The sequence below is a fragment of the Brettanomyces bruxellensis genome, chromosome 6 (genome assembly GCF_011074885.1).
Source record: "Brettanomyces bruxellensis chromosome 6, complete sequence".
Lineage (NCBI taxonomy): Eukaryota > Fungi > Ascomycota > Pichiomycetes > Pichiales > Pichiaceae > Brettanomyces > Brettanomyces bruxellensis.
The window spans coordinates 1,013,087-1,026,031 of record NC_054687.1 but is presented as its reverse complement, the minus strand read 5'-3'; the positions used below and the strand labels follow the sequence as shown (position 1 = coordinate 1,026,031).

Genomic DNA, 12,945 nt, shown 5'->3' with positions numbered 1-12,945 from the left:
TGTCTTTACAACGGATACAATGTCCTTTTCACGATGAGAAATGATATTATAGATGACGATATAACACTCTATATAAATGAAAAATGCAAAGCAAAGCAAAATAAGCAATCCGTAGAAATTCACTAGTGCAAAACTTCAAACTTCCTTAATGAACAGCGGTCTCATTGCTTCTGGGAATTGGTTCCGGAATTGACGTCTCAATAGGAATGTCTTTGCCTTTTATAGATTCCTCCACACTAAAAGGTGTAGTCGATTCAGTAGTGCTAGAGTTCCTATTATTGGAACTATTTCCAGTAGCACTATTATTGCTATTACTGGCAAAATCCTCCTCAGGATCGTAATCCGTGTATACCGTTGACGAGCTAGAATGATTTTCCTTACGATAAAGTAAACCATCTCTATACACGTCAACAATAGATCCCGTTCCGTCCCAACCTTTGGACATTTTAAGGTGGACCAACTCTTTAAAGACCTCGATCCATTCGTAAGAAGTCCAATGCTGCTGATTTGCGTTGGTCATATTTAGCGACACAAGGTCAAAAGCTGTCTGCATATCCATATACTGAGTGTGAGGTAACTGCGGGAAGCCAAATAAAAGAGAATGCTTATCATCTCTGCTAGAACGGAATTTTTCAGGACGGCCGTACAAGTGAAATGTATTCATGATAGGAATAAGAAGCCGAAGCATTGTCTCGGATGGTTGGACGGCTCCGTGTGTTTCCGGAATCATGTAGCAAAGTTTTGTCTGAACTAAATCCAATTTCTTCATCCTCTCAGGTGCCTGAGCATAACCTGCCTCAGAATGGGATGACATCACAGAAACAGTCGAGTCTGCTCTCCTGTGTGTATTAGACCTTCTGGCCCTTGAAAGTCTCCTTGCTGATGGTCTCAGGGAACTGAAAGAAGATGTTCTGGTACGCCTGTGAATTATCTTCAGGTGCTTTGTGTTTGTATATCCGAAGGTTGAGCCGTTTTCGTTAATTGAACTGTCATCATCTTCCTGAATTATCTTTTGAATTAGTTGCCTATTGATGTAGCAGTCGGCCCAAGTTCGGATCAGTGCATTGCTATCGATATATTTGGGATTTTCTGGATATAAAGAGTAGGCGGAGTGTCCGTTAGTCATTATAGCCAACAAATTCTTTTTGGAAATGGTGCTCGATGTGTAAACCTCGATTTTTCCACATTTGTGTTTTTTCTTGATGGTTCTACTTTGCGGTCTCACAATAACATAGCACCTTATCCATTTATCATTTATAAATGGGAATCTCAGAATACACCACTCACTATGTGCATGCAAGTTTTTTGGGTCCAATAGTGTTCTGACATCAGAAAAGTGAACAGCAGTAGAGGAAAGCAATGCTCCCGTAAAGCTCTCTTGCAATTGTTTGTACTCAAATTGAGAAAGAAACAATCCTGCTATGAGATAGTTCATATCTTGCTCATTCTCACAGCGAATATAGTAGCATTTTTCGTTAGTGATATTCAATTTTAAGTCATAGGTCGCCCCACTTTTAATAAATTCAAGTTCGGCGTCCGATATGTTGATGAGAAGGGAAGACGGCTTTTGCTTTCGATCGTACGAGGTATCACTAGCGGTAGTTTCTTTTCTTTTCGTATTGGACTTTCTTTCCATTATGGCCAAATCTGTTCCAATCAACCTTATAAATGCTGGCCTCCAGGCTATCGCTGAAAGTGGTTTGTTTGGTGATTCATGATCATTTACTGGGACATCAACAGTAGCTTCGAAATAGCATCTGGCCTGTTGGGCATGAATTATTGTTACAGCAGGAACCAATGATTGCGGAACTGGGACCATCCCTGTATCTGCCTCGTCACCTGAGTTCATGAAAGGGACACGGTTGGAGGAGATTGTACTAGCCGACCGACTGTGAAGAACATTACTCAGAGCTTTTGCTCCTTTTTGCTCAGATTCGGATGTTCTCGATGACATCGAAAAGTTTCTCGGCCTTCCATAAGAATCGCTCAAAACTGGAGGAGCCCTAGTGGCTTCTACATTTGGAAAATTGCCCTCTGCAGAAGATGATGTGGTAGATGTCCGGTTTGCGATTGGATCCGTTAAAATGTGAAGGAGGCTTTTCCTCTTTACCGAAGTGTCCGGGCTATTGGATTCTGGTCTGGTTTTAAAAGTCTTTCCATTACCTGAATTGGTGAATTCCTTCTTGTTGTTTTGTCCTTTCGAACTGTACGATGTGTGGGAAGCCCGCTTCTTGAGAAAGCCAAATAGAGCCATTTCAACGGGTGCCCAAAAGAGAAGTGTGGCTGGAGGAAGTAATTAGCGATTATTGAGCCACCGTATCTCAGAAATCCTATATTAGAGGAAACCGTTAGTACAGTTGGAAAGCTAATTGTAAATGTGAGAAATGTTTAAAGGCGGATCCTACTCCAAAGGAAAAAATATATATCTCGAGAGAAAACGATGTTTTAAGATCAGGGGAGATATGCGACAAGAGATATTAAGAAAAATTATGGGATGTCGAAGCGGATATATTAATAGGAAATTTTAGGGAATAATAAAAACAATAAGAAAGAGAGATAACTGAATAATTTGGCCCTGCCGCACGGAAACGGCGGCCTACGGTAATATATGCATGTATTTATATACAGCTGGTAAATAGCATCATATTATGTATATGTGGTGACATATTGTGAAATAGTTCATGTTAATAAAACAGCAAGGGAATTTTCGGAGGTAAGACTCTGATTATGAAGACGATGATCATGAAAGCAAGAAAAAAATGAGATAAAAATATGAAAAAGAGCCGGCGAAAGCCCCCATAGTGAGTGCATGTCGTATTTCTATAGATATTCTATGATTTTACAATAGAGCAGAGCAAGGTACACACACACATTGTATTATTCAAAACAGGACAAACCGAGCCAATTTTTGATATGAAAAAAAGTTGATGCCGAAAGAATTCGTATCACCTATTGTGCTAGTGGACACGAGGCGAAGCAAAAAAAAAGATTTCTTTAGTAATGAATATGCAAAGGCCAATCAAAACATTTCAAGGGTTCGCGTTCATGTCCTGGTGGGGGCTTATATTGAGCAAACGATAAGATGGAAGAGAAGAGGCAGAGCATATTAGGTATAATAAAAATTAATCTTCGGAACAAAGCTGAGCAAGTGTGTGTCAAGTGATAGATAGGTTTTAGCCATGTTTTAAATTATGACATCACAGGTGAAGGCAAGTGATTTTTATTTTTCATGATCGGCTGGAAACAAATAGTACCAGCGAAATAGTTAAAAATAGATTTCACACTGGCATCCTAAAAATGCCTATGGAATATTATTTGTTCGCACATTGTACGTAATGAAAGCCGATAATATAACTTCATTATAAGTAACAACTGCCTGTACAATACAAAGAATATATGAACGGTCAAGATCTATAGATATTGAATAAAAAAAAAAAAGGATGCGTTCAAGATGTCTGCAGGTCATAATAAAGAAACCAGAAAAAAGTGGTGGCATTTTTAAAGCCCACTAGTGGTTGAATTTAACATTCATCTGTATGTTTAAGTTACATTGCAACGTTGTCGAACTTAAAAAAAAAGAGATCCCTACTTTGGCGAATAGCATGTGTTAAATTCCAAGCATATATTGCAGTCAATTGATTTCGTATTGTTCCTTTTCAAATAGCACCTACCTAAATTTTCAAGGTTTTTGACACTCGCAGATACTGGATAATTACGGTAAAAATAATATGAAAGACCATACTGTGAATTTCGGTATGTTAATTTATGAAGGCAGAAAACAATCCGAGTGACACAGAACGAAAGAAATGGTATGGGGTTTGTTACAAAAGCCGGTCTAAACGAGAAGCGTCACGGGGCTGTAATATCTACGTAATATATTTGCCATCTTTTATAAATCACCATGTTTTTTTTTTTTTTTTCAATTGCAAGAGATCCCCGATGCATTGCGTCATTATCGATAAATTCTGAAAGTCGTTGAAAAAGGAGCTGTTTTCCTGTGTTCGCAGACGATTTTTTTTCTATATAAGAATTCATCGACGCGTCGCCCAATTTATTTTTCTCTGCAGCACGTTCATCTATACGCCGTAAGTAGAACGCTTCCTCATCAATCTAAACTATCTTTCTTCTATACTACTTATGCATTACATTTTAAAAGGCTAATGCGTAAATTTAGGAGTATAATTTGTTAAATGCAATGTCATTGCGTTAAAAGTTTAGGAACAATTATTCCTCAATTTTTTCCTCTGTTAATCAGCGAAGTAATCCTCGGCATTCATTTTATTGCAATAGTTAATTGGTTTAAGTGTGACGCCGATTACTTTATGAAGTCTTTGTTCTAACTAGTATTGAGTATTTTTAAGGTTAAAGAAAGAAAACGTAGAAAAGTAAAAGAACTAAGTAGGAAGGTAAAATGAACAGGATAATAAAGGGAAAATGCACATGCTTAAATGCCTTTAATCCTTATGAGCGAGGTTTCCTTGAGTATAAACGAGGCGGGCAGCTCTATGTAGACGCGACTGTCGACGCATCTATTACATTTGCAGGGGTGCAACGACCTTGCGAAGATCAGATGTTGATATTCGGAAACCATCTTTTGTTCTCTTGTGCTGGCGGTCAGACTTTTTACAACAAAAGCGAATATTTTTTTTTTGTTATAGGATAGATATTGATATATTTACCAATTTCTTTTGTATGTCCGGAATCATTCAACAAGTAATGTTTATAAATTTTTAGAAATAGATATCTTCTTGTTCTTTTTTGCATTGAGTCTTTCTTCTTCCAATCATAAAAGAGATGAACTATTTGAGAATAGTTTTCGAGGTTCAACGACACATTCAATAAATAAATTGATCTTTACCCAGCATGCAGTATGTAGATAATAAATCAAAACATGGGAATATATAAGAATATGTCTGAAAATATAGGATTATTGAAGTCAGCTGGTAGTAGATTTGATGATAGTCACGTCTATAAAGAACCATCTTTCCTTGCTTTATGCCAGGAAAGCCTCATTCATAAGGATTAAAGACATCTAAGCAGGAGGCATTTCCTCATTTTATTTTAGTTCTTCGTCCTTTCTCTCATCTCTCTTAATTTTATCTTTCCCTTTATTTGATCTTATAAGCATGCAATGTACTAGTTAAGGAGAAACTTTATAAAGTAATCCGCGTCACACTTATAGCCAATACTCTCAAACATTACACAGTCTCTTTCAAATTTTAGAATATTCGTGGGGAATGGTACGTAATAGATTTGTCGATAGTCGTATTCAAGAAAAGCAAAGCTGCCCCGTTTCGTTTTCTACTTATCTTTTAATCCTTCTTTGTTCAATCCGCAAAATTGCATCAGAAATAATTTGCTATTTCTTTTTTGCCATATTTACAACAGCAATCTATCGGATTTTTTCTTTTATCGATCGAAATAAGATAGACTAAAACGACTTCGTTTATCCAAAATCGGAGCTAATTTGAACCGAAAAAAATTTATTTTTATCGGTCGAATCTGTAATCTTTAAAATCAGAAATTGTGGAGTATGTGGATGGGGACAATGAAATCTGAGGACGGGTCCTAAAAAATTTTTGGTCACGTGCATTAGAGAATGTGAAAATTCTTCTTTCTTCTTATTGTTTTTTATCTTATCTTCCACATATAAATTTTGTGGCGAACGGTGGTAAGATGTGGACAGATATGGAAAATTTGGTCTGCCTCGGTTAATTATGAAATCCGGTTCCGATTTACATAAATCAAATGGTATCAGCCATTCGCGGTTTGATACCGGTTTTCATTCCATAGGTTTTATGAATGATACAAAATCTTAATATACCAAAGATGGGTAAGTATCCTCCTACCAGAACTTCGGTTGCCTGCTTTAATTGCAGGAAATCTAAAATTAGATGCTTTAATAAAGGTGACGGCACCCCATGTGACAGATGCAAAAAATCAAAATTGGAATGTAAGTATTTGTTCACGGGTCGGCAGCTTCAGAAAACCAGTAAGAGCAAGAAGAAAGTGAAGAAAAATACTGAAAAAACATTGTTAAATGCATCACCACCTGGATATCCCTATGCTTTTTCGACCAATATTACCCCTGTTGTGATGCCAGATAAATCACTGTGGTTAGAGATCGCGGATATCTTTTTTAAGAACCAATATCAAGGTATTTTTCCTTTTATTCACAAGCCTTCTTTTTATTCTTTTCTAAGATCCAAAGAATTCAATCCTTCTACGTACCTTACGGACTATTATAATGGTCTCCAAAGTAAAGAAGGCTCTATAATACGCTGGCCTGACCCGATTGTTCTTCTTGGAATTCTTGCTCTTTGTGCCAGGTTACATCCGACTTTGGTTCGTCGTTATGGCTCTTTTAATGAGGATGATAATCCCCATCTGTATAAGCCCACTCTAAATACAAATGGATCTTGTGACAATGATGCTAAAGAATACAGCCCCCATTCTGCTTCTAAGTATTTTGGGTGGCATGCTAGGATGCTGCTACAGAATGTATTTGATCGGCCAACAGTGCAAAGAATTCAAGCATTGACTATGCTTAGTAGCCATGAATGGGGAGAAAAAAATGTTGCCAGAAGCTTCTCCTATATAGGAATAGCAGCTAGAATGTCATTATTGTTAGGCTTGGGTGAACGAAAATCGCTCTGTTATACCGAAAGAAAGGATAATAATGAAGATCCTAAACAATCATTTATATTACAAGAAGTTAAAAGACGAACTTTATGGTCTGTTTATATGATGGATAGATGCATCTCCAGTGGTCGAAATAGATCCTCAGCAATAAGGGTAGAGGATATTAAAATATCTCTTCCATGTTCCGATCGAGATTTCGCTTTTGGAAGTTCAGTTGAATGCATGACTTTTAATCAATTACGAGATCATTTGAATTCAGAGGTACATGATTGTGAACTTGAAAAGGCTACTTCTACTACATTTATTATTTTTGCTTTTGAGTTATGGGCTCAGATTGCAAAATGGTCTGGAGAAGGAGGGGCAAGGAATGATACCCTCGATCCATGGTTGCCAAATTCTGTATATTCTAAGTTCTCCTCTCAATTAGATACAATCCATGACTTCTTGCCCAGTAATCTGCAGTACAACTCCATTAATCTCGATGCACATATTGCAGATAATACTGCTGGCTCCTTTGGATATCTTCATAGTTTATTATTTCTTTGTCGCACTTTTTTAAACAGAGAATATTTATATCTATGTCCAAAGAAGCCGCAGAAAAGCTGGTGGTTTAAATGTATTGATGATTTGATTTCTTCCATTAAAATGTGTTCAATGCTGATCAGCACTCTTTCTTCATTAAATTTAATGGTTGTCGCACCGTTCACTGGATTTCAAATATTTACTTCCGGTGGAACATCCTTATATCTAGCCTCGTTTTCATCTGATATTTTTGAATATTATATTAAATCCCATGGATTTTCCAGAAACGACTTTAAAGAAATATCACTTCAAAATGCGCGGCTCCTAAGACACTGGGGTGATGTTTGGACGTTAGCAAACTGTTGGGTGGTATATATAAATCAAATGAGAAAGGCATTTGCTCGGATGGCTTCTTTTGAGGAAACGTCGCAAGGTTCGCCAATTCATAGCATATTGCTAGACTATGGCTCCCCTATTATTCAAGATGAAAATGATAGATTGGCAAAATCTCCTGAAAATCCTGCTCAGCAGACGCCTGAAGATCTTAAACAGAACGAGCAACAAGCAGCAGTTGTTGAAACAGGTAAGAAAGTATTACAGTCGAATGCCGAGAAACAATTTGCCTCAGATTACTTTGATATTGGTTCTATATTTCCGGCTTGGTATGACACTATACATGCAGATGATGAATTCAATTATCAGTGGAACTAATTTAATAATTCTACCTAGGTCTAAATAGTGTTTTTCTTACTTTTTTTTGTATTCTTAATTGATTTACCGGGAAGGGATGCTTTGAGGAAACTATTTGAATTTGTGCTACTTTGCAAAACTAAGATACAACATGTTTTCAATTTAATTTTCCCCCAGTGTATGTCTTAGTCAAGCTGAATTGTGTAGTTGGTGAAGAGTAATGATGTTAAATTATGGATTACGTATTTGGCCTTTAACTTCGATCAATATCAGAGTTTTGGCATTAGTTTGAATTCAGAATCTTCAAAAAAGTTTTAAACGGTGGACAGAACTTCTGAACTAAAATTGTAAACCTGTTTTTTTGTTAATCGTTATAGAATTGTAAGTTTATCTGATTCATATCATATTCTTAAACTAGGTAATTTCAATTTTTCAGTTCTTTTCATTCCTAAGAGTATCGAAACCACAATTTGGAATTTCTTGCGTCATCCAAAGTGAGAAATTAAAGTCTTTTGTGGCATCTTTAATCTATTGCGGCATATTTACTAGCATTTTGACCTTCATTTCTATTGAAATTGCCACACTTGAATAAAAAATGTACATAGAATCACATTTCCATCCCTTTGTTTCCATGGTGGCATTGTATCTACTAATAAAAATGAAATAAGTTGTTCCCATTTCATCGCGAATTTTATAAAATTAGATAATCCTCATGTTCATAATTAAAATCATTCTTGCCATTTCTGTAAATTTTTCCTGAGTTCGGTTCGGTTTGACACACCTCGGTACAGCGGTGTATACACGCATAGTTGTCTAGAAAGTATATATGTTGAAAGTTCTTTGTTAACTAAAGATAAAATAATAAACCGAACATAATTATGGGAATTTTTTCCTGTATTATGTTTAAAGATTTGACCCTAAGTATTAGATTCTTGTATATTAAAAATGTTTTTCTCCACGGGATCATGATCAAAGTTGTGGTTGAAATACAGAACATGCCATACCAGTTTTCATTGCCAATGGCTTATATTTGTTTGTACCGATAAAAGGTATGTTGTATTCCATATTGCCAGATAAAGTTTTTCCAACTGAAGAAAGGAATGAAAAGTGCATTGGAAAATCCAGTCATCTTTCTGAAGAGGTCTTGGAGGAAACCCATAATAGTAATGTAAGCAGTGAAAATGTATCTGAGTTTGATTCAATGGCAGACACAGAAACATTGAATTATGATTATGGCGCCATGAATGGAATTATTGAATCCTTAGACGTACCTTTGACTAGCGGCTCTTTGGGGAAACAAACGACTGTTGGAAAGTTGTCTTTTATTTGCATCGAACTTTCCCTCTTTGCAAATGTCTTTTTAACTGGATTTGATAGTACAGTTACTGCTTCTATCTACACAACGATAGGAGATGAGTTTAATGCAGTCAGTACTGCCTCTTGGATAACTACTTCTTATTTGATTACAAGTACGGCTTTTCAACCCTTATACGGTTCGTTCTCGGATGTCTTGGGAAGGCGCATTTGCTTGATTTCGGCTACATTTCTCTTTATTTTAGGCTGTCTTGGTTGTGGATTAGCAACACATATCTATACATTAGATATAATGCGCGCAATTTCTGGAATAGGTGGTGGTGGCTTAGTAACATTGGCCACGATAATTAATTCTGATATTATTGCTCCGGAAAAAAGAGGAAACTGGCAAGCCTTTCAGAATTTACTTCTTGGTTTTGGTGGGATTTGTGGTGCATGTACAGGAGGGCTAATTACAGCTGTATTTGGATGGAGATGGTGCTTTTTAGTGCAAATACCTATTGGAGCATTATCAATTGTAATTGGGTATTATTATGTCATTGATCCTGAAAATTACATTGAAAGCAGTATGACCCTATCAAAGATAGATCTTAAGGGATCTATCACCTTAGTGATATCACTTTCATTACAGTTGCTATACTTAACCATTGGTGGAAATGAAATTGGATGGTTTGATAACACTGCATTGCTTCTTATTCTAATAAGTGTGTTCATGCTTATTTTGTTTATATCTACGGAAATAGCCACCAACGCACTCCCAATTTTGCCACCTGAACTTCTGCAAAATTCTTTCAGTATGATTATTTTATCCATTGGGGTACTTGTTGGTTTTGCAAGCTATGCCTATCTCTTTTTACTTCCTGTTTTATTTCAAATTGTTCTTGGAGATAGTATTTCTATGGCAGGACTACGTTTGGCCTTTCCATCAATTTTCACTCCGATTGGTGGATTGATAACCGGATATTTCATGAATAAAAGCCCGGATACATTATTCGCCTTAGTTTGTTTTGGTTGCATATGTATGTTTATTGGAAACTACCTTTCCTTACTCATACATAAAAATTTAAATCCATGGTTGTTGGCGTTGTATCTTATTCCAGCAAATATCGGTCAGGGAATGATATTTCCAAGCTCTTTGTTTTGTTTCATTTACTTTTTTGACAAAGAAAAGCAAGCCATAGCAACATCTACGGCGTACTTGTTCAGAAGCATAGGTAGTGTTTGGGGTGTCGCCTGTTCTGCATCTATTGTTAAGCATTATCTTAAGATCTATGCGGTCCGTAAACTAAAAGAGATACCAGGAATGGATGAAGAAAAAATAATGTCTGTTCTTAAATCCGTATCCCAAGATATCTCTAAAATTGGATTTTTGGACCCAATTGTCAGTGAAATTATTAACTTTGCTTACGCTTCCAGTATTCGGAAGGCATTGGAATTTTCGTGCTTCTGTTGTGGTTTGTGTCTTATCCTTTGTGTTATCAAGGTAATCTTTAAAGTGAATGGCCCAATCAGAAAAATGAAATCAATGGATTAGAATAACTTAGAATAAATATTTAAAGAAATTTACATGTCTTATCTTCGTATACGCCTGTAATCCTAAGATATCGGAAAGTATGGTTCATAACTCTTCCAGAAAGTATGGCGGAATTTTTGATCAACTTTGGTGAAATGTATCATTCTTAAAGATGCTGAATGTTCACAATGATAAGGATAAAGAGAATATTCGATGTTGAATCGAAGTGGAAAATGTGTGCCATAATACAAACCCGCAACATAATTTCATATATGCAAGGTAATTTTCAACCGAAAACATAATCAACCGAACCGAACAAGGTTTCAATCGATAGGAGAATAGAGTGAATTGAGCTGTACTAGTTGCCACATTTACCAAAACGGTTGCTTCCATAACTAATTTAAATGAGTTCAAGTAATGTAAATGCCGTATTCGTTAATCTATATAAGGCTTGTTCCAGACTAACTTGAACTTTTGATAGTTATCATTATTAGCTCCATCAATTAGTATACAATTTGCAACGTCAAACGATGATTTATCAATCTTATTTTTTACTGCTTTTTCTACACATTCTTGGAGTTTCTGCCGATTGGCAGTTTAGATCAAGACCAGATTTAGCTCCTCCTAAATTGAACATTACAATTCCTGCTACCTCAGAAGCAGCCCCAGGTTATATTTTTTGTGCACCGTTTTCAGGTTATGCAGACAACAGAAATCATGGTCCAAGACAAGCTGCTCCCTACATATTTACACAAGATGGAGAACTTGTTTGGTCCGGCTTCAGTCTCTTCTCGATCTGGGCCACTAATTTCCAGGCAGGTAAAATTAATGGTGAGAATGTTCTTTTTTCTTTTGAAGGATCGCATAACCCATTTTATGGTCATGGTCATGGTCACATCACCATCCTGAATGATAAATATGAGACTGTCAAGGAATTAAGAGCTGGTAAACATAAGATCTCAGACAAACATGAATTTAATATTATTGATCAAAAAACTGGATTGATTCAAATATATCAGCCTGTTCCAACAGACTTAACATCCTATGGTGGTTCAAAAGATCAGCAATGGATTGTTGACGCTATATTCCAAGAAATTGATCTTGATACGGGCAAAGTTTTGTTTGAATGGTCATCATTGGATCACGCGTCGCCAAAGGATTCCGTTGTTCCGTTAACGCCAGATCAGGCTGGTTCCGGTTACAACTCCAGCGATGCTTGGGATTACTTCCATATTAACTCAGTTGATAAGGATGAAGAAGGCAATTATCTTCTATCAGCAAGGGATATGGCATCACTTTATAAGATTGATGGCAAAACTGGTGAAATTTTATGGAAATTGGGTGGAATTCCTGGAAAGACCTCAACCAATTTCACCGAGAACGAAGAGTTTAAATTTGGTTTTCAACATCACGCACGGTTCCTTGCAACATCACCTGATGGTAACAAACAGATCATTTCCTTCTATGACAATTCAGCTCATGGCTCCGAAGATAAGGACGGAAGAGTTCTTAAAATTAATGATCATTCTAGCGGTAAGATTGTTGAAGTTGACACAAAGAACTGGACTGCGAAATTATTGCAAAACTACGAGCCTCCTTATGATTTGTTATCCAAATCTCAGGGCTCCACTCAGGTTCTTGAAAATGGTAATGTTCTCGTTAACTGGGGTTCTGAAGGTGCTGTTACCGAATACACTCATGACGGAGAGCCTATTTTTCATGCATTTTTTGATTCAGGAAGTTTGGGTGATAATGTTGAAAACTACAGAGCTTTTAAATATCAATGGCATGGGTTCCCAACGGAAGATGTTGCACTTTTTAGTGAAACCACTATTGATAATGAAACGATAATGTACGTTTCGTGGAATGGTGACACTGAGACTAAGAAATGGAATTTTTACCGCGTTGGCGACAGTGGAAAAAGAACCATTTTAGGTGAGATTGAAAGAAGTGGATTTGAAACTTCTTTCAAAGTTCCCTCTATAGTTGAGGATCCAATAATTGCAGAGGCAGTCGATGCCTCCGGAAATGTCATTTCTATATCAAGTGCGGTCACATCTGTTGAGCAGGTGCTACCCCTTAATACCAAAATTGAGAAGAGTAGCAAGGATTTTCTTGATTATTTTTCATGGAAGGCAGCCCAAACGTTTTTTTCAGGGATTTAAATTGACATAGACAATTGCAATTACAATTGGCGTGATCAATGATTTTTTTTTTCTAATGTAATTAGGATTAGAGCCTTTAGACATTTGATTCTTTGATAT

General features: G+C 36.6%; 3 protein-coding genes across 3 annotated transcripts; 2 read left to right on the top strand and 1 right to left on the bottom strand.

The window, feature by feature from the left end:
* Positions 1–145: 145 nt before the first annotated feature.
* BRETT_003878 (uncharacterized protein) lies at positions 146–2,254 on the bottom strand (the record flags this gene model as incomplete). The annotated part of the gene is made up of 1 exon (XM_041282379.1): positions 146–2,254. One exon carries the CDS (start codon positions 2,252–2,254, stop codon positions 146–148), a length of 2,109 nt encoding a protein of 702 aa, XP_041136218.1.
* Positions 2,255–5,829: 3,575 nt separating this feature from the next.
* BRETT_003877 (uncharacterized protein) lies at positions 5,830–7,875 on the top strand (the record flags this gene model as incomplete). Its single annotated transcript, XM_041282378.1, has 1 exon — positions 5,830–7,875. The coding sequence occupies one exon, from the start codon at positions 5,830–5,832 to the stop codon at positions 7,873–7,875; it is 2,046 nt and encodes a 681-aa protein (XP_041136217.1).
* Positions 7,876–8,905: 1,030 nt separating this feature from the next.
* Positions 8,906–12,846, top strand: BRETT_003876 (uncharacterized protein; the record flags this gene model as incomplete). The annotated part of the gene is made up of 2 exons (XM_041282377.1): positions 8,906–10,622; positions 11,261–12,846. 2 exons carry the CDS (start codon positions 8,906–8,908, stop codon positions 12,844–12,846), a joined length of 3,303 nt encoding a protein of 1,100 aa, XP_041136216.1.
* Positions 12,847–12,945: the final 99 nt, after the last annotated feature.